The sequence below is a fragment of the Notechis scutatus genome, chromosome 4 (assembly GCF_049901735.1).
Source record: "Notechis scutatus isolate UNSWTSFEM ecotype Mainland chromosome 4, rNotScu1.2, whole genome shotgun sequence".
NCBI lineage: Eukaryota > Metazoa > Chordata > Lepidosauria > Squamata > Elapidae > Notechis > Notechis scutatus.
In genome coordinates this window covers 124,085,886-124,111,423 of record NC_142012.1, presented here as the reverse complement: position 1 = coordinate 124,111,423, position 25,538 = coordinate 124,085,886, and the positions used below count along the sequence as shown (strand labels likewise).

At 42.5% G+C, this 25,538-nt stretch overlaps 1 protein-coding gene across 4 annotated transcripts in view; it reads left to right on the top strand.

The window, feature by feature from the left end:
* CRTAC1 (cartilage acidic protein 1) overlaps window positions 1–17,368 on the top strand; it is a 31,717-nt gene extending 14,349 nt beyond the window's left edge. The window contains exons 3-15 of one of the 4 annotated variants that reach the window (XM_026675932.2): window positions 62–258; window positions 2,033–2,163; window positions 3,013–3,169; window positions 3,976–4,110; window positions 4,648–4,793; window positions 5,253–5,389; window positions 6,056–6,138; window positions 6,921–7,021; window positions 7,154–7,322; window positions 9,126–9,274; window positions 12,305–12,347; window positions 12,552–12,695; window positions 16,541–17,368. In XM_026675932.2, the coding sequence (XP_026531717.2) occupies window positions 62–258; window positions 2,033–2,163; window positions 3,013–3,169; window positions 3,976–4,110; window positions 4,648–4,793; window positions 5,253–5,389; window positions 6,056–6,138; window positions 6,921–7,021; window positions 7,154–7,322; window positions 9,126–9,274; window positions 12,305–12,347; window positions 12,552–12,695; window positions 16,541–16,548 (1,600 nt within the window). In that variant the 3' untranslated portion in view covers window positions 16,549–17,368. Of the gene's footprint in view, window positions 1–61; window positions 259–2,032; window positions 2,164–3,012; window positions 3,170–3,975; window positions 4,111–4,647; window positions 4,794–5,252; window positions 5,390–6,055; window positions 6,139–6,920; window positions 7,022–7,153; window positions 7,323–9,125; window positions 9,275–12,304; window positions 12,348–12,551; window positions 12,696–13,224; window positions 13,471–16,540 lie in introns of those variants that run through there. The other 3 variants (XM_087964737.1, XM_087964736.1, XM_087964735.1) reach the window with 3 other exon arrangements.
* Window positions 17,369–25,538: the final 8,170 nt, after the last annotated feature.

Genomic DNA, 25,538 nt, shown 5'->3' with positions numbered 1-25,538 from the left:
ATTGAGAAGGGCTAATATCTGAAACCACTCTTGCTTCATTTCTTACTCTCTGTTCCTTTAGGTACAATGGACCCAACCTGGTGCTGAAGTACGACAAGGCACGGGGCCGGCTGTTAAATCTTGCAGTGGATGAACACAGTTCCCCCTACTATGCACTGAGGGATCGCCAGGGCAATGCAATTGGTGTGACAGCCTGTGACATTGATGGAGATGGATGGGAGGAAATTTACTTCCTAAACACCAATAATGCCTTTTCTGGTGTGTGTAGAAGTCATCCATCCCTGACGTTTAACTTACCACTGACAACCAAATTAACGCATCAAACCTCTTGAATGTTCTATGCATTTCCCTTCATCTTCTGATATCCATCCAACTGTGATATACAACATACTGTATGTCTGGAAATCCTCCCATTGTAGCAGCTTGACATTGTAGTGCTGACTGGTTCCAGGATCCATTTAAACTGCCCAAAAGAGGTGACAGAAGTGATTCTCAGAGGGGACACATAGTGATGTGGCTGAAGGCCAGGAGTCTGTTCAGCCATCTTTCTTTATTGTTTGTGGTGTCCTGTAGTCTTCCCTCTGCATAGCTTACTCTGGGACCTCACCTGCTAGCCTTGTACCAATTCCTGACCTTCACTGGCCACCAGGGTGGGATGTTTCAAGCCTGGAGTTAATTTCCCAGCTGAGTGATTTTGTCGATTCTCTGGCAGCAGTGGGGCTGGCAGACAGTGGGGGTTTGAGGGGGGTAGAGGGACTTGGCTGCTGACTCAGAGTTTTGCCAGATCTCTACTTGCCAGCAGCAACTGCAGCTCTGAGGGCTTAGAATTGCGTCTCTGGGACAACGTGCCTTGAGATGAATAAGACAGAGGAAAAATGGCAAACCTCTGAAGCATCTAGGCCTCGGTGGCTCCACTGTCATTATTGTTTTCCTTTGGGAGGATGAGTATCTAACTGCTAGGCTGCCACTGGGCTCCTTTACAATATGCTGTTGCCAAAGCCACATATGTAGCACTAGTCCACGTCTGTACCCTGCCAGCCTAATCTTTATGGCCTAGCCCTTGCTTAGTAGAAATTGCAGTTAGACCCCTTTTCTTTTCTGAGCGTCAGGTGGGCTTGTGGGGTTTTTCTGGGAAATGCTGCTTGACCATTGGCTTTTCTGTTAAGATTCCATGCTGGATTTTGGCTGCTTCCACATTCTTTCTGAATAGCTCGTGGCAACCCTGGGACAAGGATTGCTTTCCTGCCACTTGCTCGAAGCCCCTCTTTAGATCCCTCTCGCTCTTTCCCTAGGAAAAAAAAACACCATCCAGCCCCTGCTCCTTCCAGAGTTGGGCTGGATCCTTTACCTGCCTCATCGATCTACTCTTGGTTCTGCTTATCTGTCTTCCTGACACACCTAATTACAGCTTTGCAGCTACCAAAGACTCCCACTCTTTAAATCAGCCAATCACATTACTCCCAGCATCAGGGTCTGGCCATCGATTTTTTCTCTTTTCCCTTTATGATGTACATGGCTCTGTGCTGCTTTGGCACATTTTCCCTTAATGAATGTATTCTTCTCGACCTCCCTTACCAACACTTAAGCTTTGTTGGAGTTGCTGCATTCACGGCAGTGCCAGCCCTGCATACTAGCTAGCAGTTAGAGGCTCACTGAGTATTGGAGTGGAGAAGCTGTCAAGGCTGACGGTCAGGAACGAGGTGCTCAAAGCAGAGAAGAAAAAAGAAGGTTTCAGTTTGTAGTGATAAGGTGGGACAGGGATTTTTTGATGGTCGCATACACAATCTGCACGTACATACAAATTTCACATCTGCATGGTGCAACTGTGTTGTTTCGGGGTGGGTTTATGCCAAATCTTTCCACCTCTGATCACTGGAAACTTGGAGCCCTTTTCCCTAAGGACTCAGTTAAAAGGTCCTAGAGAAAGCACACCTCTGCCTGCTTCCCCCATCTTTGACAAGAGAAAGAGTGTACTGAGATGGAGTACAGCCTGAAGCCATAAGATGCTTGATGTCTTCTCTCTCTTTCCCAGGTGTAGCCACCTATACAGATAAACTCTTCAAGTTCCGCAATGGGCGCTGGGAGGACATCTTGAGTGATGAGGTGAACCGGGGTGTGGCGAGCCGGTTTGCTGGGCGCTCCGTGGCATGCGTAGACAGGCTGGTGAGTGCATGAGGCTGGCTCGCTGGGGCTATCCCTTCAGAATCAGTGGCCTCTGGCGTATATGCGGAAGAAAGACATTGGAACCAAAGAAGCATCATCAAAGCTGCATAAAGAGAGAAAAAAAATGTTTTGGGAGAGGCCTTGTTCTCTACCCAGCCTCCCTATGACCAGGCTCTGCCCCCTCCCTCACAGCTGTCAGGACTCCCATCAGGGGCTGCAGTGCCAGGCGAGTGCCGTGCTGCTGATAAACACCGCCTGTCTGGGTGATTTATGCCCCTGTCACCTGCATTTTCTTCTCTCTCTACCTTGCGTGGTTTGTTTTCCAATGATTATTGCTAAATCAGGGTGCCACGGGAGAACAAAAGGGGGCAGATGGTGGCCAACGAAGAAGCCTGGGGCAAACCTGGGCACGTGAAGACCTGACATGTTTCCTTTGGAAGCCCCCTAGCAAGGATAAGAAAGCAATCATGTCTCCTGAGTAGACTGTTTTAGCTTGTATGTTCAAGGGTCTGGCATGGCGTTTCCTTTACCAGACTTATCCTTATCACAACTGTGGAACTGCAACCCACTAGAGGCACCTAATATGAGGAACCATAGCTTGAATATTTTGTGGCTCATTGTGTTTTGGAAACTCAGTCATTTCATTATACGAACCAGATTATTGTGTTACACCATCACAGTTTACATTTGGGCATAATATAGGAACACAGGGATTGTATTTTGTTCCTCTGGTTTGGCGGGTTCACATGTTATGTGAATCTAGCTCTTCTATCCAACATGTGGGGAATGGATGGGAATGCTTCACTGGAGCTTCGGTTCTCAGCAGTTCTACTCCCTTCCTTCCTGCAGGGGTCTGGCCGCTATTCCATTTACATAGCTAACTATGCCAATGGAAGAGTTGGTCCTCATGCCCTCATTGAGATGGACACAGCTGCCAGTGACCTAGAGCATGGTATTGTGGCACTGAATGATGTGGCTGCAGAAGCTGGAGTCAATAAATTCACAGGTATGAGGGAAGCAGAAAGTTGCTATATTGCTATAGAAGACCTGAGGATATAAACTGGGGAGACCTTTGATCAGAATGAACTCCAGGTTTGAAGGAATGTCCTCCATGAGGTCTTCCTTTGTTGTGTTGCCTTAAGGTTCAGAGTAAATTTACCTTTTAGTGCCATAGAATGTAATTCATGGGTTTTTTTTTCCCCCATGTTAATATTTCCTCTGAACAGCAGCCTATTTTTGTTTTTCCTGAAATTTTCCATTCCATGATGCATTGTGGAGGGAAAATAAAATGGTTTTCAGCGAGAAAGAAATGGGGAGTTCTTTATGATGGAAACTATTTTGCTTCAGAATCTTCCACTGGTCCCTTCTTAAAATCCCACACTACCCAGGCATAACAGCACACCTGGAGCTTTAGGGCAACACAATTGTAGCCATCAACTGAGTTCTGGCTGCCAGAAACAGACCTCTGAGATGGAAGGAAAACTTGCCTGACACAATGCTGGGCCAGTCTCTGACTCTAGTCCCGTTCATCTTCCGAGGTCTTGGCTCAGCATTCAAAGGCCCTGGATTCTTACCAAATAATTTTGTGGGTATTAAAGAACTTCAGGGTAAAATAGGGATCCTCACGATGAATTTCAGTGTTTTATCAATGCATAGGATTCACTGTAGACAGAGATGGGAAATAGGAGAACGAATCCATTGTTGGGGTTTTGGTCTTATAGTCAGGCTAGGATTTATTTCCAGGGCAGTTACTGCTTCCCAGGGAGCAGGTGATTGGGAGTGCTCTGGAGCTTTCACTCCTCTTGTTCCCAGGGGGCCGGGGCATAGCGGTGGGTCCCATTCTCAGTGAAGCTGCCTCTGACATATTTTGTGATAATGAGAACGGAGCCAACTTCCTCTTTCAGAACCAGGGCGACGGTACCTTCATAGATGTAGCACCCAGCGCTGGTGAGTATGCAGCCTGGCCGAGGGTGTTGGGGGTGGCATCTCTTATAAGATTAAAATGATTTCTGTAGTTGCTGGACACTTGAAATTCTACTAGAGTTGAGATTTCCCGCCCCCCCATCCATCCCAGCCTCCCTATTTCTGGGGAAGGAGGGGGGTTATAAGTGCACCCAGGCTCAACCACCAGTTATTTAGTGTCTGGCTGATGATCACTGGAGTTTAACGAAATGTCAGGCTGGCATCCATCACCGCCGTGCTGCTGATGACACCTATTCTCTTTAGAAACATTCCTTCCATGTCATCAAGGGAATAGGAACACATTGGCGAGAAGGATCTGGGGGCGGGGTGGGGGGGAGAAGGTGAAAAGCAGATTGCCAGCCCCTCACGTGCCTACTCAACTAAAGTAGCTGCCAGAAAACCCTCTTCTGTCCACTGCCACCATGGAGCCTAAATTCCTTGAGGTCCAGAACAGCAAAAGATTCAGTTCAGTATAGTACATGGAAATGTTCATCCAGCTGACTTCCCGGTCATCCTCCGTAGGGTTGGATGATCCCTACCAACATGGTCGTGGAGTGGCCCTAGCTGACTTCAATCATGATGGCAAAGTTGACCTTATCTATGGTAACTGGAATGGACCACACCGGCTCTATCTGCAGGTTAATGCAGGTGGGCGTATCCGCTTCCGAGTAAGTACAACCTGGAAAAGGGAAGTCCAACAGCGGCATATGCCTGGAATGTCCTGGGCTCTGAGCAGGGAAAGGGGGTGAGGGGAATCTGGTAATAAAGTAACGTAAAAAAAGAATGGAGCACATAGATTAGGTCCAATCACCAAAGAGACTGATGTCTATACCCCAATTGGATGACCAGAAATTCCATTTTTTTAAGGATTATCTCCCAGCTCAAGAATGTTCCTTATTCTCGCTATGTAGATTTGGCAGCATTTTCCTCATCTTAGTTTCTATCCATCAGCAGAACACTCCCTCATGAAACTATATAGACTTTTAATATTGCCTGCCGCAATTAGCTTCCTACTTTTCAGCCCAGCAACAAAGTCTCCAGCCACCTAAATCTATTCCTAATCTTTACTTCCTCTTGGTCCTGCTCAAGCCCAAGCCCTGCCCCACTAATCCCCGTCCTTCCCCCAGGACATTGCCACGCCCAAACTGTCCATGCCATCACCTGTCCGCACCGTCATCGCTGCTGATTTTGACAATGACCAGGAATTGGAGGTCTTCTTCAACAACATCGCGTATCGTGGCTCGTCTGCCAACCGCCTCTTCCGGTGGGTGAGAGCCACATGGCCACCAGAGGCTAGGGCAGTGGGCTCCCTATCTTGCTTGGCCCTGGATACTGCAAGAAAGGTTTCCCAGCAGAGTCTGGTGGAAATCACCCTGTCTTTAAAAAGCTGTGCATGCAAACATGAGAGGAGACAGCTGGGAGGGATAATTCTTGATCCATTGTACAGTGGCATTTACTCTCCTGTGTCATAATCCACAGGAGTGAGATGGTTTCATCAGAACAGAAAGGGCCCCATTTAGTTGCAGCCACTCTTTATACAGTTGACAATGTTGTGACTATCTCACTACTGATACAGCAGTCTGTTCTGCCTAGACCAATCCCTGGAGATTCTGGCTTTCACTAATTAGCACTTATGCACAGTTCCCATTAATTGTAGGCAATCAATGGCTTGTTAAACAGAGTTGCTTACATTTCTCTGACTAATAAAATGATAGCAGCAGCATATGGCAAGTCTAGGGAGTCCGTGCCAAATTTATCATTTTGCAAATGTGCAAGGTCTCTTCCAGAGAAAAGAACAGTGGCAAAAGCAGATACAGCCTAGAGATCTAGCCTGTAGATACAGGGTGGTGATCACCAGAAATAGACTTTCAAAATTAAGGTCCTGTTCAGGGAGGACAACATTCATTACTGCAGTCCTTTTCTGCTGCAGGGTTATCCGCCGAGAACATGCCGACCCAGCTATTGAAGAACTGAACCCTGGCGATGCTGTGGAACCAGAGGGGCGTGGCACAGGTGAATCATTGTCATGTCTTTTGTGGGCAGGATTATCATGCATCACTGAGCAAGAATAAAACAGATATAAAAGAAACTGCTGTAACCTATTGGCAATGGTTGGGACAGACCTTCTGCCAGTGATGAATTGTGTACCAGTGACCCGCCTCTGTGCCAGGAAAATCTAGATATCTGGGTTGTTGGCAGTGGGCACAGTTAGGAAATGTGAGTCTAATGGTTCCAAATAACAGTGTATTTATGTGATAAGTTTGCATTAAATCTGTGTTTTATAAACACTCGATGAACATATGCAAATACTGCAGGTGTTTGAGGGAGAAAGGGAGAGACTGGCAAATCTTCACCTGGGTCCTGTGATGCATCATAACAAAAGCATAATCATTTGTATTCGGCTCAGAGACAAAACATCCATGCGGCCTGACCTCATGGCCTATAGGTTGGTCCCATGATTGGATGCCTCTTAAAGCATATCAAGGAAGAGAAGAATTACCTTTGTGTGTGATTCCTATCAACAGTCAGGAGACTTCACTCCTGAATATCAGGAGCAGAAAGGGAGTAGAGGATTAATAGGAAACTAGGAAAAAAATAGTATCTGTGGAGTAGAAAGACCCAGCAAATACCACTGCAGGGAAACGGAATGGAATTAAGCGCAGAGAAGAAGAAACTATATTCTGATTTTCTCATGTTGGGCATTATATCATTCAATATCGCTGTTAAGTAATGTGGCCCTTTCACAAAAGTGATGGCCAAACATGCATTTCCTTACTGAGATCATATCATTTTAGGAGGAGTGGTGGTAGATTTTGATGGTGATGGGAAGCTGGATTTAATCCTTTCACATGGTGAATCCATGGCACAACCCCTCTCCGTCTTCAAGGTCAATGAGGTAGGTTTAGAAAATTACCTTCACTCTTAAAGCGTTGAAAATCAAATCTGTATGTCAACAAGCATGGAAGTCCTTCCGCAGTTCCATGACCACTTCATCCCTTTGGCTGAGTCTGTCTGTCCATCTCCACAGGGTGCTGGCAACAACTGGCTGCGGGTGATTCCACGTACACGCTTTGGGGCATTTGCTCGTGGTGCTAAAGTGGTGCTGTTCACACGGCACAGTGGTGCCCATCTGCGCATCATTGATGGAGGGTCTGGGTACTTGTGTGAGATGGAGCCCGTTGCCCATTTCGGCTTGGGTGAGTGAGGAGGAGTAGAGGCAGGGCTTGAAATGCAAAGCAGTGTGTGACCCCAGTCTCTTTTGCCCCAGCCATCTGCCTACTAGTCCAATACAGGTAGTCCTTGACTTACAGCTATTTGTTTAGCGACCATTCAAAATTGCAATGGCATTGGGGGAAAAAAAGGATTTAAGACCATTGGTCACAGTGGCGACCTAGGATCATGTGATCACGTGATCAGACACTTGGCAAATGGCATGTGTTTATGATGGTTGCAGTGTCCTGGGATCAAGTGACCACCTTTTGTCTGACAAGCAAAGCCACTGGGAAAGCCAGGTTCACTTTAACAACCATGTTACTATCTTAACAACTGCAGTGATTCACTTAACAACTGGGGCAAGAAAGGTAGTAAAATGCGGCCTAACAACTGTTTCGTTTAGCAACAGAAATTTTGGACTCAATTGTGGTCGTAAGTTGAGGACTACCTGTAATATACAGTACTAGTTATTACTTATTTCTTCTTCCAAATCAAATTTGAGAGGGAGAAACCTGGTGCAACCTAACACCACCTCTGTATTTGATAGGGTCATATGCACACAGGCCATGTGACCCTGAAACTATTGCAAACATGGGCCAATTATTAACAAACTTCAATTCATATTTCCCCACTCTGTTCCACACAGCTTTTTTTATTTTCAAATTAGAGTTCTTGAAAACACAAAAAAGCTTGCATGCAATTTTCTAAAGCCTAACTTAAGAAAGGCATTGCCATACATGGACTTCACTTTTGTTTTCTTGTGACCAGTTTAGCTTCTTTAGTTGTTTTTTCTGGAGCTTCCTTGTCTCTCATCCTTCCTAATACTTCCTGATACTCACCAAACATCACTTCTTCTTCTTCCCCACTGTCCTGCCAGAGCTGAAGAAGCTTCTTGAATGAGAAGCGAAACATCTTCAAACAAAAAAATAAGAAACTCCAGTTGCCTCCTGAAAAAAACACCTTTGGGACTGCAAACTAGATAAAACATTAGGCCTGTCCTTTCACTAACTTATATCCTTATCTTTCTATTCCTTCAAAACGTTTTAGTTCAGGGTCTCATCCCTACATTCCTTCTAATTCTATTAAGGTCAAACAAGCATACCAAAGAATCAACAATACATTTCATACTTTTAAATGTTTTCCCAAGTCTGCCAATTCAGCAGCAAGTTTTTAAAGAGCTCTAACACCTCCCTACTTTATTGGGGATCCACGGATACTAAACTATTGCTGCAATAAAGCCTATTACCCAATCATAATCCTTTTCTTTGAAAATATTTAGCAAGTTAATGTTATTATCTTATGTATTAATGATAGCTAATTCACCCTCAAGAGAATAAAGGGTGTTCACAGTAATTTGCATTCCCAGAGAGTAGACTATTTGTATTACAGTGAAGCCCTGGGTTGCTCCTTCAGCTGTTTTTTTTTTTTCCAGAAGGCACTGCATTGCTTCACACCTCATTACTCTCCTGCATCCTTGAGGTAGCTTGGTTTAGTGGGGCATTGCCAGGTTAGATTGCACTGTAAGTGAAGCCAAGTAGCTCGGAAATTCAAGGAGCCCGTATGCCCAAATATTCCCTGCTGGTCTTGGCACAGAGTAGTTGATGGAACAATGCAACGCCATCACATCTCAAGTTCTTTCATCGCTGTTGGAAACAGCTATTAAAATTTGGGAGGAGGAAAACTAAACATAAATCTGAAAGAAGGGTGGTTTTTAACAACCATTCCTCTTTCTAGGTGGCTGCAATTTTCTCCATTATTCAACAATTACCTCTGCTTTTTCCTTGTAGGACAGGATGAACCCAGCAGCCTGGAAGTGACTTGGCCAGATGGCAAGTTTATCAGCAGAGCGGTAGTGAGCACTGAGATCAATTCTGTACTCGAGATTCTCTATCCCAAAGACACACCAGGATCACCCACCATTTTAGTTCCTCTTGAGGTAAGCTTCGCAATTAAGCCAATTAAAGTTGTGCTTCAGTGTAAGAAATGTTAAGTCATTTTCTCCGTAATGAAAGCAATGAAACTAAATGGGTCCCAAGAAACAAGATACCAATATCATGCTTGTTTAGTAAAAGTATTACAATAATTTTAAAATAAAATAAAAGGTAGTGATTTTCCACACAATTTTACCTTCCAAAAATATTTAAATAAGATATCCAGCAACTCAGGATTGCGAAATATTGGCTCCTAGTGGGAAAAGAAAAAGAGCCAGGAACATAAGGGCAGAAAAGGTGGGGGGTGTTGGTCTGTATGACTTTTTACAGGCCTAGATCTCAAGGGAAAGTGTGCCTAGTTGAACAGGAGCTGCTCCCAGCAAGAAGGAAAGATATTTGGGGAAAAGAAAGGCAGATTTGATCATACACTAAATAGGACTCTTCAAATATATGTAGCTACAATATCATTCTAGGAAGGTTGCACCACCTGAAAATGTGACGCTTCCACAAGGACTGCCAGGCTGATCTAATAAATTTCTGTTAGAGCCCCTTCTTTGATTTCCCTTGCCCCTTTCCATTACCTCCTTTTCCAAAGTTTTTGATATCTGTTCTCTTTCAGTGGCCCAGTTTCTCTAGTCTCATGGAAGAGAATATATTTGGCTTAGGGTTCTTGGTGTTTTCGGAGCTTGGTTGTTTGCTTGCAGACATTTCATTACCCAATTGTGTAACATCATCAGTGCAAATCTAAGACTCTTTGAATTGTGATAGCTGCATTAAACTAAAGTGGATGTAATAAAGGTGACACTGCTGCAAAATTTGCTGTTGTCAGCAAAGTGACTTCCAATGTTCAAAATCTACTAGCACGAGGTAAGGAACGGCCAAGTCGTCAGTGTAAGAAACTATGTGATAGTAAATGAAGCTGAATAATAAAGGACTGCTGAAATTTGGAAACAGAATTTGAATGTGCCATCTTTCTAAGAAAACAATTGGGTTGGAATCCACAGTATTAGACGACCGTCTTCAGGTAGTGTTGTTCCTCTCTTTCAGAGATATTGTTCATAAAACCAGAAAAGCTTAAATTGTTCAGGAGTCTTCACAGGAGGAACAGACTTTGGTTTGGTCCTCACAAGATTAAGTGGCCGTGGCTGTCTGGGCTCCCAAATAGGGAACATTTTCACTGTCTTGGAGGGGGCTGGATGGGGGTAATGCTTCCCCATTTTGAGGTTGGTCTGCAACTTGGAAGTCTTCCTGAATATGTAGCTACTGCTCAAAGAGGAGGTGCGGCCGGCAGGTTTTTGCAAAGGTTCATCTTGTGCATCAGTTGAGCTCTTTTCTTGTCCCAGGAGGCCTTCAGATACTCTCACTCAAGCTTTACTCATCTTGTGACTGTACATGGGGCTGCCCTTGAAGACCTTCTGGGAGCTATAGCCTTTTATAGTGTAAAAGGTAGAAATGCAAGCACTTCTTGTTATATTCATTTGCCAGCGTTGCTACACAAGCTGCAATGGCTACCAGTTGGCTTCCAGGTGCAATTTAAGGTATAAAGCCTTCATGCCACCAGGGTCTGGTTTATCTGCAGAACTGCCTTGTCGCCAATCATTTCTGCCTGCCTGGTATCTTCAGACAAAGTGGGCTCAATCCAAGTCTTTTCAATTAAATAGTCTTACATTGTGAACCCAAGGAACCGTGTCTTCTATGTTCCTGCACCGGATGTCTGGAGAAGGATTCCCTCTAAGGGCAGCACTTACCCTCTTAGGTTTAATATATTAGTGGAGTCTCTGTCGTGGTTTTTGTACTGTTACAGCTGTTTTGCCTGGAGTGTTATGTGTTTTGTTGTGATTGTTTTAAATTGCAGATTGGACGTTGCCTATAATGGGTTAATGGGGTTTACTTAAAAAGGACTGCTGAAATTTGGAAACAAAATTTGAACATGCCATCTCTATAATGAAAAGATTGGGCACGGATCTGTAAAGGCTTTACTTGGAGCAGCTTATATCCTGTGACAATACCTTTAATATTGTTGAATAAGCATCTGTTATCCCAGGCCTTTGGGAAGGACTCAAATGATGGACAAAAAGACCAAACTGAGTCTACATATCGGGCTGACTGTACAACCAACCATAATAACACAATAACACAACCTTTCCATTTGCAGATACTGGTTTGTGAGTTCTCAACTACATTCACAATAGATAGTGAAGAGATTCAAATTTGCACTGACTGATATTTACCCAGTGCAGATTTTTTTCTTGCTGCTCCTTCTTATCCAGAAAATCTACTGTGTGCCTTGATTTCCAAATGAAGTCTTTGCTGCAAAATAGGAGGCACTGACTTCTACATTTACTGTACAAGAGGATCAGAAGTGATATTATAACAAAAATACCCCTCAAGATTGGGAGCTGTATACAGGTAATCTTGGATATACGACCTCAATGGAGCCCAAAATTCCCATTGTTAATCAAAACAGTTAAGTGAGTTTTGCCTCATTTTACAATCTTTTGCTACAGTTGTTAAGCGAATCATTGCAGTTATTAAATGAACCATGCAGCTATTAAGTGAATCTAGCTTCCTACCTTGATTTTGCCTGTCAGAAGCTGGCTGGGAAGGTTATAAATGGTCTGGGTCAGTGCTGCGATGATCAACATTTGTAACTTTCCCAGCCAACTTCTGACAAGCAAAATCATTGCAGGAAGCTAGATTCACTTAATAGCTGCATGATCCACTTAACAACTGCAATGATTCGCTTAATAAATACATGCCAGTTGCCAAGGGCCTGAATTCTGAGCATGTGACCATGGAGATGCTTCAATAGTTGTGTGAAAACCGGTCATGAGCCCCTTTTTTCAGTGCTGTTGTAACTTTGAATGGTCACTAAATGAATGGTTGTAAGTCAAGGACTACCTGTATTAGGGTGTGATCTGAGGCAGAAACTGCAACTACACAAATTGAACAAATCCCTCAAAATATGTATGACAAAAATGAGGTTAAAGGTCAATGGTCTCCTGATGATCTGTTTTTCCTTTTCCCCCTCCTAGTGCGGCCAAGGATTCTCTCAGAACAGGAATGGACGTTGTGTTGGTGAGTCACCTGCCAAGAGAAAATCAGCAAATGCTCCTGGGATGACATTTCTTGGTTCCCACAGCTGGGTTTCCCTGAAGTAGAATGGCGCTCTTTGGTATCCAAACCCTCCAGTGTGGCTGATTTCTGAGGCTGCCTTTTATTATTTCCCATGCTTTCTCTCTCTCCTCCCCCCCCTCTCTCTCTCACTTCCTTTCTTCCCAGACATGGATGAGTGTGCAGAATTTCCTTTTGTGTGTCCGAGAGGCAGGCCCATCTGCATCAACACATATGGTGGGTACCGTTGCCGCAGCAACAAGCGCTGTAACCGGGGCTTTGAACCCAATGAGGACGGCACTGCTTGCGTTGGTGAGTGATGACACGGGCAGAAGGGAATACCCTTCCCGAAGTCAGCTAGGAAATTCATAACAAGCTGTCAGGCAGTGAACTCTGAACTTCTTAGTTAGATGGGAAGGAATCCTTGGAGCGGGAAGCAAATTAACTAACAAGCTCTTAAATTCATCTTGATTAATAACAAATTATTGCAAAGGGTAATACTTCCTGCTCTGTACCCTTGTTAAGCTGAAGAGAAGTATGGTAGATATTTTTCCCAGACTAGGAAAAATTGGTATCAAACATTCTGGAAACTACTAATCATTGCTGAGCAGTTACTCACCCATTGTAGCTTGCCAGAGGGAAATGGCAGGTGGAGACAAGGGTGCTTGCTTTCCTTCTACCTGTTGCTTGCCAGCTATGGCTGGAAGATAGTGGCTGGGATTTTTGGACTTCTCTGTGTAGCCCTGCATCCTTTCCCCTAAAGGCTGTCTCCTTGCTAAGTGCCACTAACAAGTGTTCTGTCCTTTCTGCTTCTTTTTCTCTTTTTCTCTTTTGTGTGTAGCTCAAGTGGCCTTTTTCGGTGGATATCCTTCTTCAGGGAGCTGGCTGGGCTCGACCTTGCCATCAGCCCCTCTCCTTTCACTTTGCCTTGGACTCTGCTTTTACTCCTATGCACTTTAAGCCTTGCCAATAAAGGACAGAAGCAGCCTTTATGGATGACTTAGCCTCCCCTCTCCTCCTTCCCTCCAGATCCTCTCATCCAGTTTTCTCATGGTGGTCACTGGAAACATAAACTGAGGTGGGAGCATCCATTATATAGCCCAGCTGATGACACTGGCACTACCAATATACCCTTTGCATGTTTTCTGGGAAAACAGAGAGGGCAGAGGCCCCACTAATGCTTGTCACCTGTGTATGGTGGCCATTTTCTTAGGAGTTTGCCTATAACCAAGAAGGTAGCTCTTGCTGGTAGTTGCTTGCTTGGTTAAATCAATAGAGTTACTCTGTGCCTGCTGGTCTGGCCTATGACACAATTGCTTCCCATCCTTCCTCGTGCTCCTCCTTTTCCTCCTCTCCAGCCCAACACAAACCTGGATCTTGGTTTGCCTGCAATTGAAATAAACAATCTTCCAGCTGGAGAATTGCTCTCCCTTAACAGCCCCACCCCAATAAACTCTACACTGTCGACAAGCATCTACTTGCAACTATGCTTGGGATGTGAGTGAAATTGGGAGCAATAGCTAATATTCAGAAGAAAGTAGGCCAGAAAATGAGATTAGTGTTAAGCTATGTGCCTATTTCCTTTATGGCAGACCTAGAGCAGTTGCATAGGCAGACATAAGTTGCTTGGTTTTACTTCATTTTCAAACATGTAGCATCCAGTCCTGCTGAATTCTGCTCTACAGAGCCCGGCACATCTGACCAGAAATCCGCTCCTGGTAGCATCTCTGACTGAAGGTGCTTCCATTTTACAACAACACCTTTCAACATTCCTACTATAGATGCCTCTTTTTTTTCTTACTTCTTTACCACATGCTTCCCAACCAAAGTCCCTTCCAGATGTATAAACGACAAACCCTAAGATTCTTAGCAAAGGTAAACCTGGCTTAGAAATCTGGAATTGAAACCCATGCATTTGGAAGATTCCCAAGATAGAAACTCTGCTTTACTAAATGCTAGCAGATCTGACCCAATCCTGCGTCAGTTTAATGATTAAGGAGTTGGACTAGGACCAGAGAGTCCCCGGGGGTCCATCCACTTTCGAACATGAAAGTTTGCTGGGTGACTTTAGTCCAGTCTCAGTTTCTCAACCCAGCCTACTTTAGGAGGTTGAGAGTAGGGGATAGATTTGGAGGAGGGATGCGATGCATGATGCTTTGAGCTCCTGGAGGAAAGGCAGGATAAAAATCTAATAAACAGATACAGGCAACTTATGGACCAGATGCAGCCTTTAATCCTTGTTCTGCAGCCAATAGAGCTCCGCTCACTTTGCTAGGCCATGTATGGGAATAATCATTAGCTGAATGGCAAGAAGTGTGTGTGTGTGTGTGTGTTCATGTGTGTGTGTATATGTGTGTGTGTGCGTGTGTGTGTGTGTAGGAATTGAAGTCTTGCCTCTGAGCAAGCTTGTTCCAGATAGTTTTTTTTAATCTGCCAATAGCAGCAAATTATAACAGGTTCGTGTTGGGAGAAGGGCTAAAAATTTCTCTGGTGAATGAAGTTCATCAGTTGGGAAGTGTATAACTGAACTGCTGTTGTGTACACATAAATTGTAATGAGACAGCAGGAGTGACTATGCTCTCTACACATGTGATATATCTCTGTGTATTGTGATTCTACCTTCAAATTTTGTCCACTTGTGCCACTTAAGACATGTGGGGGCCAAATCATTCTTCCTATCCATGATTTTAGAAGTTTGTTATATTGTTGCAAGCACAAACAGATGTGAACAAGACACTTTTTTTTTTTACTAAATATTGTGATTATGAGTAAAATGAGCCATGGTGGTGCATGTAGAATGCAGTATTGCAAGCTAAGTCCTGTCACTGACAGGAGTTTGATCCTGACCTGCTCAAGGTTGACTCAACCTTCCATCCTTCCAAGGTCAGTAAAATGAGGACCCAGATTGTTGGGGGCAATAGGCTGATGTTATAAACCACTGTAAAGCACTAGGGGTCTAAGCGCTAGCGCTAAAGGAGGAGATATTATCAGCATATATTCTATTTGTTGCACAGTAAACATCATCACTTTGTAGGGGACCTGTGTTGTGAGCAAACAAAGCACATGTGCCAATGGAGTTGCAATAGACCACGGATTGTGCTCTTTGTCTACAAGTGCATATTCCATTTAGCAATTTTGCTCCTGACTGAGATCCACTGAAACCTTGACTGCTATGTAAAAGGTGAGGCGAAGAAGGGCCATAGGGCACATGATTCAGGTCAGAAGAAAAAGAGCCGAGAGGTAACCATTCTACAGGTGTCAACCAATGTAAACAGATGCCTGGGAATTCCTTCCCAAATGCTGAAGTGATCAGTTGGTCCCGACTGAAAGAAAAGACTGTCATTTATTTTTATAGGATAAATTTATTATTAATTAGTGAAATCAATAGTGATCCAGACATTGTATAACTTCAAGTTGAAACACAGCTTGACTCTGGTACGTCATATTGTAATAAGACAAACATCATATCGTGCCAGTTTTTCTCTGGCTTAGAATAAGTGAGAAATCAGAGAGAATATGAATCCCTCCACCCCACTCCAATCTCTCTCACAGGCCTCTATATCAGTGTTTCTCAACCTTAGCAACTTTAAGCCAGTGGAGGATTCTAGGTCCATATCTTCCAACCTGCCATCTGACATTCCATCACAGCCTTTCTTTTCTACCTGCTGTGGATAAAGGATTGGTTATGGGTTCTGATCTTGTTACTGTTCCAAGTCTCAGTTGCAACTGGGAGAAAGTTTTAATAGTGGATTGGGAATATTTGATAGGGGGTGGGGGTGTTACTTCTGAATCTAACAGGAACACGTTTGTCTATCCTTAAATAAAAAGATACATTAAAAAGAGGAAGAGCTCAAAACTTCAAAGAAGGTGCCATTCCTTTCTGAGCAAATGTTGTGACATTCTGGAAAAACAAAAACCATTATTTAAATTTTATATACATGTATTTAGTATTCTCTTTTTACCAGCTTTCAATGCATCTGGAAGGAGTCATTTTGACTAATGTTACTGTTAACTCTCTTGCCTATAGTGGGGGTTTTCATTTAAATTTTCATTTCTTGGATTCACATAAATCTTCATTTTTCCTGTAGACTAAATAGGCTAGTGGGCAGCACAGATTAATTTGCTTTTTTATTCTTTTTGGAATTTTCTCTTCATAGCAATGTAAAATTGGATCAAAATATTTGAGTATCCTTGGTGCAACTCTAGAAGATTTTCTGTTAACCCATCTCTGCTTGCTGCCTTGAGTAGGTGACACATTATTTGCACACCTCACATCATCTTGTTGGAAAATCCAGTTTGTCTCACCCTGCTGTGCAAGCTACATCCTAAGAACTAAAGATGTTTACTTTCTGTATATGTTTCTGTTCACAAAATGTAAAGGATGCTTGTTAAAGGATAATGAAACAATGTTGAAGAAGCATATATTGCTACTACCAATTACACCAGCCTTTCCAGAGTTGCTGAGAATTCTGGAAGTTTGGTCACACAGTTGGAGTATACCAAGTTGTAAAAGACTGGATGGATCATTTCACTCTAATTTCTTATTCTTCAATATTCATATGACTGCCATGACTGAATATGTACAATGAAGTCTGCATGGCTAGAAAACTCTCACCTGAGGTCTGAGGAACCACTGCCATTCTGGGTAGACAATCTTGACAAAATGAGGTCCATTATATATTGAAGAGTCAGAAGCGACTAAATGACGAATAAAAATGCTGAATTGAAGGAACCTATCCACAACTTTAATATTAGGTAGCTTTCTAAGTTTCTGGATCTGTGGGATGAACTTGCATGAACAATAATAAAACAACCATTTGCAATTTTAAAGTATCCAGTTTTCTGGAATGCTAGCACTTTCATAGGTTCCCAGGTGAAAGTACAGGGAACTGTAATACTAAAAGTGCTTTTACAGCTGTTCTGTCACTTATAGTTGAATGACTTCATTCCTGCTATATGATTAAAAAGATCTGTTATTGCATAAACGATGAATCTGTCTTATCACACAGCTGACTCTTAATAACAGAAAAGACCGAAAACAGAGAGACACTATTCAAGAACTCAAGCTACACATGATTAAAAGGAACATTTTTAACGTTCTTCAAGAGAAGTGCAAATTGTAGTAGCTTAGAAAATCCCATACATATTTTGAGCATATAGAAATGGTAGCCTGGATATAACCTTCCAGCAATGCTTTAAAGGTTGGATGTTGTATGATGAGCTGGAAAATTAGTTGAGAACAGGCTTGGGCATTGGGCAACCAGTTTGTTCAAGATACTATTGGCAGCTGAGTCAAGGGCCACAAACTCTTGACAGTGACTAATAATATGACTGAAGGCTACTGAGATGGACTTTTCAGCCCGTCTCATTCTGGTCTGTTGAGATAGGAAGTTATGTAAAATGGATGCTTTAAATCTATCAGAGGCTAGTATTTAAATTTTATTTAGCAAGTAAATTTAGAAAAATTGTTGCCACTATAAGGAATTTTGTTGTTGATTTCAGGGAATGTTAGAGGTTACAAGGGCCTGGCAGCCACATATCCCCCAAAATTCCAGGTTGCCCACCTCTGATTTAGAGCCAGATGGCTGTCTAGCAGCCAGTCTCTCCCCTTGCTAAATGGAAAGGGGACTCATTCTAAATTCATAATTATCTCCCCTGGCATCTTAGGGATAGCCCACCATTCTCTCATTTTGGAGAGAAAAGGTCCCTGCTAGAGTAGAAACAATGCAACCCACTCCCCCATTTTTTTAAAGAGGTACTGGCTAAGTGGCAAGCATAGGGCTAAGTTGCTGTTTCAAACCTAGCTAATGAAAGTCTGGGCACAAAATGCTGCTTTTCAGCTGAACTCCCAGGGACAAGTTAGCAAAGCCATTCAAAGCCACAATGAAATAATCAAAGACTGTGCGAAAGCTTCAGCAGAGAATGTCAAGGTTTCTTCTGAGGTTGAAACAATTGGCCTTTAGATAATCCATTGGATGTCTGTGATTCTGTGCTTCTGCTCAAAATTTAGTACACGCTGGGAGGACTGTGCTGTTGTGCTTCATGGACAGAAAATAGCTGTAAGTAGTGATATTTAATGGCAAAGTATTGGAAATTCACCAAATCACGCTAGCTAAAACAAAAGCAAATACACACACGTCAAACATATTCATGGTAATACAGGTAGTCTTCAACTTACAACAGTTCCTTTAATGACCGTTTGAAGTTACAACAGCACTGAAAAGAGTGACTTATGACCATTTTTCACACTTAGCAACCATTACAGCATCCCCCTACTCACGTGATCAAATTTCAGATGCTTGGCAACTGACCCTCTGAGGGTCGTGGGCTTCTGAGAAGTAAAGTCAGTGGGGAAGCTGGATTCCCTTAATTTAACAGGTCCAGTGATTCACTTAACAACTGTGGCAAGGAAAGTTGTAAAATGGGACAAAACACACTTAACAAATGTCTCACTTAGCAACAGAAATTTTGGGCTCAATTGTGGTCGTAGGTTGAGGACTACCTGTACTAAAGGGAAAGAATTGTGGACAAATAATTAGAAATCGTAAGGAGTGCCGGGTGAAAGAGGGATGTGGCAAATCATAAGCAACCAACGAGTTGTTGGGGACGGCTTCCGTTTCCTCCCAGCCTGGTTGAGCAGTGGCTTTGAGATGCAGCTTCAGTTATTAGCGGCTGAATTCCTTGCCTGCCATATCATGTTGCTCATTTGTGTAAGATGCCTGGCATGTGATTTCATCCAACTTCCATGAAAGAAAAATAAAGAGACAGGTTACATGGCCCACTAAGTCCAGAAGCTTAGAAATCATTACTGAGCATTTCCCCCTCCCAATGCATAACATCATTAGTGAGTTGTAACAATAGTTATGAAGGTAGTGCCCTCTAGAGGACAGAAACAAAAATCATAATAACAAATGGGTTGAAGCTTCAGGCTGAAGAATGAGAAAAAAAGCTTTCAGAAGGAGTGGCCTTCCCAAGTGGCCTTCCCAAGTGTTAATTCATATCAGCCCAGCTAACAGCCCAGCTAACAGAGGTGATAAAATGTAGGAGACAACAAATTCTCCATCCTTTCACCACTACTCTAGATTTTTGAAAAGGGATCGGAGAAAAATAGATGAAATTCATTACAGTGTGATCCATTAGCCACCTCGAACTTCTTTGTAAACAACACATCAGTGGTGGGATTCAATTTTTTTTTTTACTACCGGTTCTGTGGGCGTAGCTTGTTGGGTGTGGCAGGGGATGGAGGATACTGTAAAATCTCCAGTCAGAGGTGGTATTTGCCCGTTCTCCGAAATACTCAAAATTTCCACTACCGGTTCTCCAGAACTGGTCAGAACCTGCTAAATACCACTTCTGAAGCCCATGCTAAGGCTGCCCTGAGGAAATGACAGGGATTCTGTATTCCTTGTTCAAACAATTTGGGTGTATGCTCAGCCTGCTTTCTACTAAACATTTTCCACATATTTGCATATAATTACAGTCCTGGCCGAGTTTCTACTAGCATACTTCAGAAAGAGATTGTGGGTCTTTTCAACACATGATTGTAAATACTGTAAAATACCTCTTGGTCCCTTTCCCTGCCCAGATATTAATGATTTGGGGTGAATAACTTTGGGCACATCTGTATCAAGACATAGGATGGGTACCCCTTTACTACTACCAGGTCAGAGGTGGTATTCAGCAGGTTCTGACCAGTTCTGGAGAACCGATAGTAGAAATTTTGAGTAATTTGGAGAACTGGCAAATACCACCTCTGACTCACCCCGCCCCCATCTATTCTCTGCCTCCCAAGTCCCAGCTAACCAACTGAGTCTTCTTTTCTTGCCCTGCACTGGAGAACGGAGCTGGAAAGCAGGTTAGTGGGGTGGGGAGAGAATGAAGATTTTACAGCATCCTTCCCCTGCCACGCCCACCAAGCCAGGCCCACAGAACCAGTAGTCAAAAAAATTTGAATCCCACCACTGTACCAGGTTGATGGCAAATGATGTTCATCAGGTATGTAAACACATTGGCTTAGCAAAGAAATAGCATTTAATGCTTTCAAACAAAAATTAGAGCTGTGGCACAGAATCTCCCATTTTAAATCATCACGAGATGTCTCTTAACACAAATGTATATAAAGGAGTGGTTTGAAAACAGTCCTTTACAGACTGGATTAGAACACTATTTTGTCCCAGAGAAGGAGGTGTGGAGGATCATTAAGAAGCTCATGATCTCTTCCACCATTAGATTGAGGAAGTTGCCTCAAACATTGGCGCAGATAATGCTTCATGAAGAACCTGCCCTACACCTCTCTGTTGAGTTTGTGCAATGGAAAAGACAACCTCATCACCAGTGTGAAAGAGAAATTCAATTATAAATCCAGTGGCGTATAAATAAGAGGGAGTACGATCTTGTATTCATTTCAGATAGCAAAACTCTTGAAGCAGCCCTAATTAGACGTCACTTTTAATTATGTATAATTTGTGTAGGCTTAAGACCAAGGAGATTATTTTCTTTGCCAAGGCACACAAATCTTACTGCTCACAGTAGGTGATATTCCCGTTGTTGTTGTCCAAATGGGGGTGAGAGAGATCACCCATGTATTCTTGAACCGCACTGATACGTTTCCTTGCCACTGCCTGCAAGATTTCTCCTTGGAAACAGATTCCAGTGTCTGCAGAACTGATCGGTGCAATAAGCTTCCTTGGTGAATACTGCCTTGTACTCTGCCTGAACTGCATAGCATGCATAGGCTCATGTAATTCTTTCATATGGCAGGTAAACTGTCCCCATTTTTAAATGGTACAGGCAATCATTTCTCTCTCCCAATTCAAGATAGTCTTTCCTCTTCCATCAGACGTACAGTTTAAATAAGTGAGATCAGGGGTGGGATTCAACCGGTGTTACTACCGGCTCGGTGACTACGTTTTGTACGCACATGTATGCTTTACGTGCACACACGTGTGTAAAAAACCTTAAGCTGTGCTGCCCGGACAGCTGAAAAGCACTGCGTGCAGGTGCACAGCGTTTGAAAAGCCACTTTTTTCCTGCTTTTTCAACCTCAGCTGTGCCACACAAAGCAGCTGAGGTTGAAAAAGCAGGAAATAAAGGACAGGTAGGAGCCCAGGCAGGCAGGTGGGCCAAACAGAAGCAAACACATAACCGGTTCCGTGTCTGCTGCTCTTCAGAGCTACCGGTTCTATAGAGCCAGGCAGAACAGGTAGCATCCCACCCCTGAGTGAGATATTCTCTTTTTACTTGAATCCAAAATAAATGCTTGCTTACCCACCCCATGACCTTCATTGGGAATGTGGTAGTTTGTACCCCTCGGGTGTTGCCTTCTTCTTCTTCTCTTTTTTCCTGGTGGTACAACAAAGGTGAAAAAAGTTCTGTTACCCCAAAGAAGTATTTTTCTAGGCATGAACACCAAGCAAGATGATATCAACTTACCACTTGAGCTTATGATTTCTCAGTTGACAAATGCCACACAGCATAGGATGGTATTGCAATATAAAACATTATGCAGGGAATCTAAGATCAATTATATTAACAGGAATCAACTCCATTGCTAATCTTGTGATTTTAATATACCACAACATCACTTTTAGGAACAGAATTTTCAAGCAGAAAGAGTGATCCACATTTTAGATATGTTTTTATTTTGATTGCTACTGTGATTTTATTCTGAATTACACAAAAGCTAATGGCTTTGCTCCAAACCAACTTAAAATTAATGTTTATTTTATAATCAAATAGGAAATTATTTTAGCAGCACATATTAACTACTGAAATTTATAGGGTAGGGAATGTCTTCTTATATTTGAGTTAAGCCCCACTTTCTAATAGAATCTACTTGCACATTTAAGTTAATATGGTTATATGGTAGGGCAAAGTAAAAAGTCAATGAACTAAGAAATGGATTATTTAAGAATAAGCTAAAGGAAGGAAAATATTCCTTTACAAAGAGCTATAGGAATATTTTATAGGCCACAAAAGGAAAGAAGAATCTACTTCTTGATTCTAAATTCTACCTGCAGCGGAATATGATTAAAACATTATTGTAGCACTCTTTGATGTAATCCTCACAAAGATTATCTCAGTAATCCTTCCTGTGTAATCATCCATGGGAACCTGCAGAGTATATTTTCCAGTTCCCTAAAATGGGACTGTTCAGAACTCCATCAGCGTGAACAGGAGCCTAGCAGATAGGCTGAATGGATAGTACTTTATCTAATAGCAACGGCTGAGGTTATTATCAAGGAGAGATTAAAACAGGGAGCTTCCTAGATCACTCTCACACTGAAAAGATTTAATTACTTCTAAAATTTAATTATCCATCTTTCTCAGCCTAGCTTCTGGTACTTATCATTACAGTACCAATTCCCCCGCCTACCGCCTGTTTCTTATTGGAGTGAGAAGAAAGCCTCTAAGGAGTTTCTACTGGGCAAAGAACATTAGGTATTTGGGAGGAAAAAGCAACCTGGCACTCTGTTGTTGCAAAATTGCATTTTAGGAGAAATGCGAAGTTATGTCAGCAGGTTTCAGAATGCCTATTTCTGGCTTGTACCAGTAGTGGTCCATGCTTCAGCAGAGATACGTATTCTGCTGTGAGGCTGACCCCATCTTTGCATTAGCCAATAGCCTGCCTTGATTAATTGTTGGCCTCTGGTCTCTGCAAATTTCCTGACATTTTGCTCAGCAGACTTCATTTCGTCCAGCCAGGCATTTCCATGTTCATCTGACCACTAGTTGCTAATTAGAAGACCATTACACAATCTCCTCCATCCTCTTCCTATAACATAAGTGCTAAAAACATAGGAGGGAAGCAGTTGAAAAGACTGGTCCATGGAAATTACCCTTCCCAGTTCCACATGGCCAGCATCACATTACTAAATGGAATTGGGTTGGCAGGGAAGGAAGAAAACTCTACATAAATCCGTGCTAAAACAAGCAAGGAAGAATATCCCTGTGTACTAACTTTCATTAACACAGGTCTCAACTATAAAATACTCAACATGTTTTTGAAACACTATAACTGGTTTTGAAAAATGAAGACACCAGTCTTTCATGCATGGTATCAAGTTGAAGAAACATGTCAAAAGTGTAATGGTTATCACACATATTTAAGGCAAAACAGTTGGATTTAATCTGGTGTCAGTCATCACATAAAATCAGTGTGGAGCTGATTTTGATCTAATCAGGGTAAGTGATCTAATTCTCAACTCAGATCAGATCAACGCAAGCTTATAGTGCTATTTTTTTTCAGTGATGTCACATAATCTTATAGCTTTAATTTAGTATCTTAGAGTTGGGAGCATTAAATATTGTACTGTGTTTACAAAAGGACAGGGTCATTTGTTATCTTATGATTGTCCAAGGTACCCATCTCATGTATTATATTTCATTCCATCAGTGTGAAATGTTGAAGAATGTATTGTATCACCAGAAAAGTTTTGACTATATATCAATTGCCTAAAAATTACATGCTGATGTTAGATGCGCTTCCTTTTCTTACAGTTTCAAAAACTATTCCACAATTCCCTGTGATCTTATCTGGAGGGCTTAATGAGGTCTGCTAGGTTATAGCTTTCTCTTATCCAACCAGCAGCAACCAAGGAATAGAGCAATAATTGAAAATCAGAAGAGATTACAATACACACCAGTTTAATATAAAACATTATGCAGGGATATTATGCAGATATTGTCATAAGATAAAAATAAAATGCCACCAAGCCCAGCTCAGCACTTACAAGTTGTAGAGATTGTTTCCAACACCAGCTTCTTTGAAATCTCAGAAGCTCTAATCATCCACCCATCTGATCAGCATCTATTCCTTCCAACATGAAAGTCCACTCAGTTGTAGCTCCTTTTGATTCTCTACCTAGTGATGCTTCCACTCTTGTAGCCCAGAGGTTCTTCAGAGACTTTCTGCTCAAAATCTGGAGCAACAGATCCTGTACTCATAGGGACAACTCGCATCTGCCTTATGTGCTGGGCCCAGGTTGCAGACTTTCATTAAGAAGTTTGAAATTGTCTCGTAATAGTGGCAGAGAGAAGTGACTAGTAGACTGCCTGGATAAACATGCAAGCTGAATCCAGTGAGTTTCAGAACTTGGCTAATTACTTGATTCAAAAGCAAATAGGAGCCATGGATTCAAAACAAAAGGATCAATTTAACAGTTCTCTGCAGGTGTAGCAAAACAGATCCAAAGCAAAAATGTTCCCTATATGTATACTTTATATACACCAAGCCCAGGTCAAAAAGATGCTTCTTTAGCTCCACCTGGTTGCTATGCAACTTGTAATGAATACGGTTCAATTAGGTCTTCACTCTGCATCATTCTTGCCATGATACAGAATCTAAATGCCTTTAAAAATAAACCCTGGCAACACCTTTGTTTCAGGTCTAATTTAAGAGGTAATTACATCATATTCAGCTGCACTGAGCCTCAGGAATGAGGCGGCCCTCTAAGGCCCAGGTGTCAAACTTGTGGCATCACATTGCAGTCATGTGATATTTTCCCCCTTCGCTGAGCTGGGGTGGGCGTGGCCTGCGCATGATGTATCCGGTCCGTGGGCCATCAGTTTGACACCCCTGCACAGTCTAAGGCTAAGCAATGTTGCTGATGAAGTGGGCTATGGAAAGGAATGGAACAATAATAGAGTGTTGCACAGATGCCTGCCTCTGTTACTCCAAACCTGAGAAAAAACCCCTTTCCATCGGTTTTGTGGGCCAGTCTCTCCTTTAGCTGATGCAGCTCCTTGTTAGGCAAGAGCTCAATCAGGCTAATGGGAATTGATGGCAGCATGGAGATAAAAACGAAAGAGGAGGAAATAAAGAGGTCTTCAGGAAGGAAGGATTTTCTTACAGAAAATCTAACTTTTAAAATACCAGCTTCCTATGTTAACAATCAGAGAAGTGCAATAAAATGAGCTTCACAAAATCGAAGAAATTTGAGTTAGCAAATGAGCTGGGGAAATAGTTAGCATGTAAACTGAGAAAAGAAAGTGAGAAGAAAATGATATTAAATTTATAAAATGAGAATGGTATGGTAGCAGATAGTGCAAATATGCCAAGAATATTCCACCAGTAAAGCTTTGTAAGGAAGAAAAAATCTCCCCAGCAAAATGGATACTTAAAATAATTATCAAAGATAACAGATAAATAAAAGC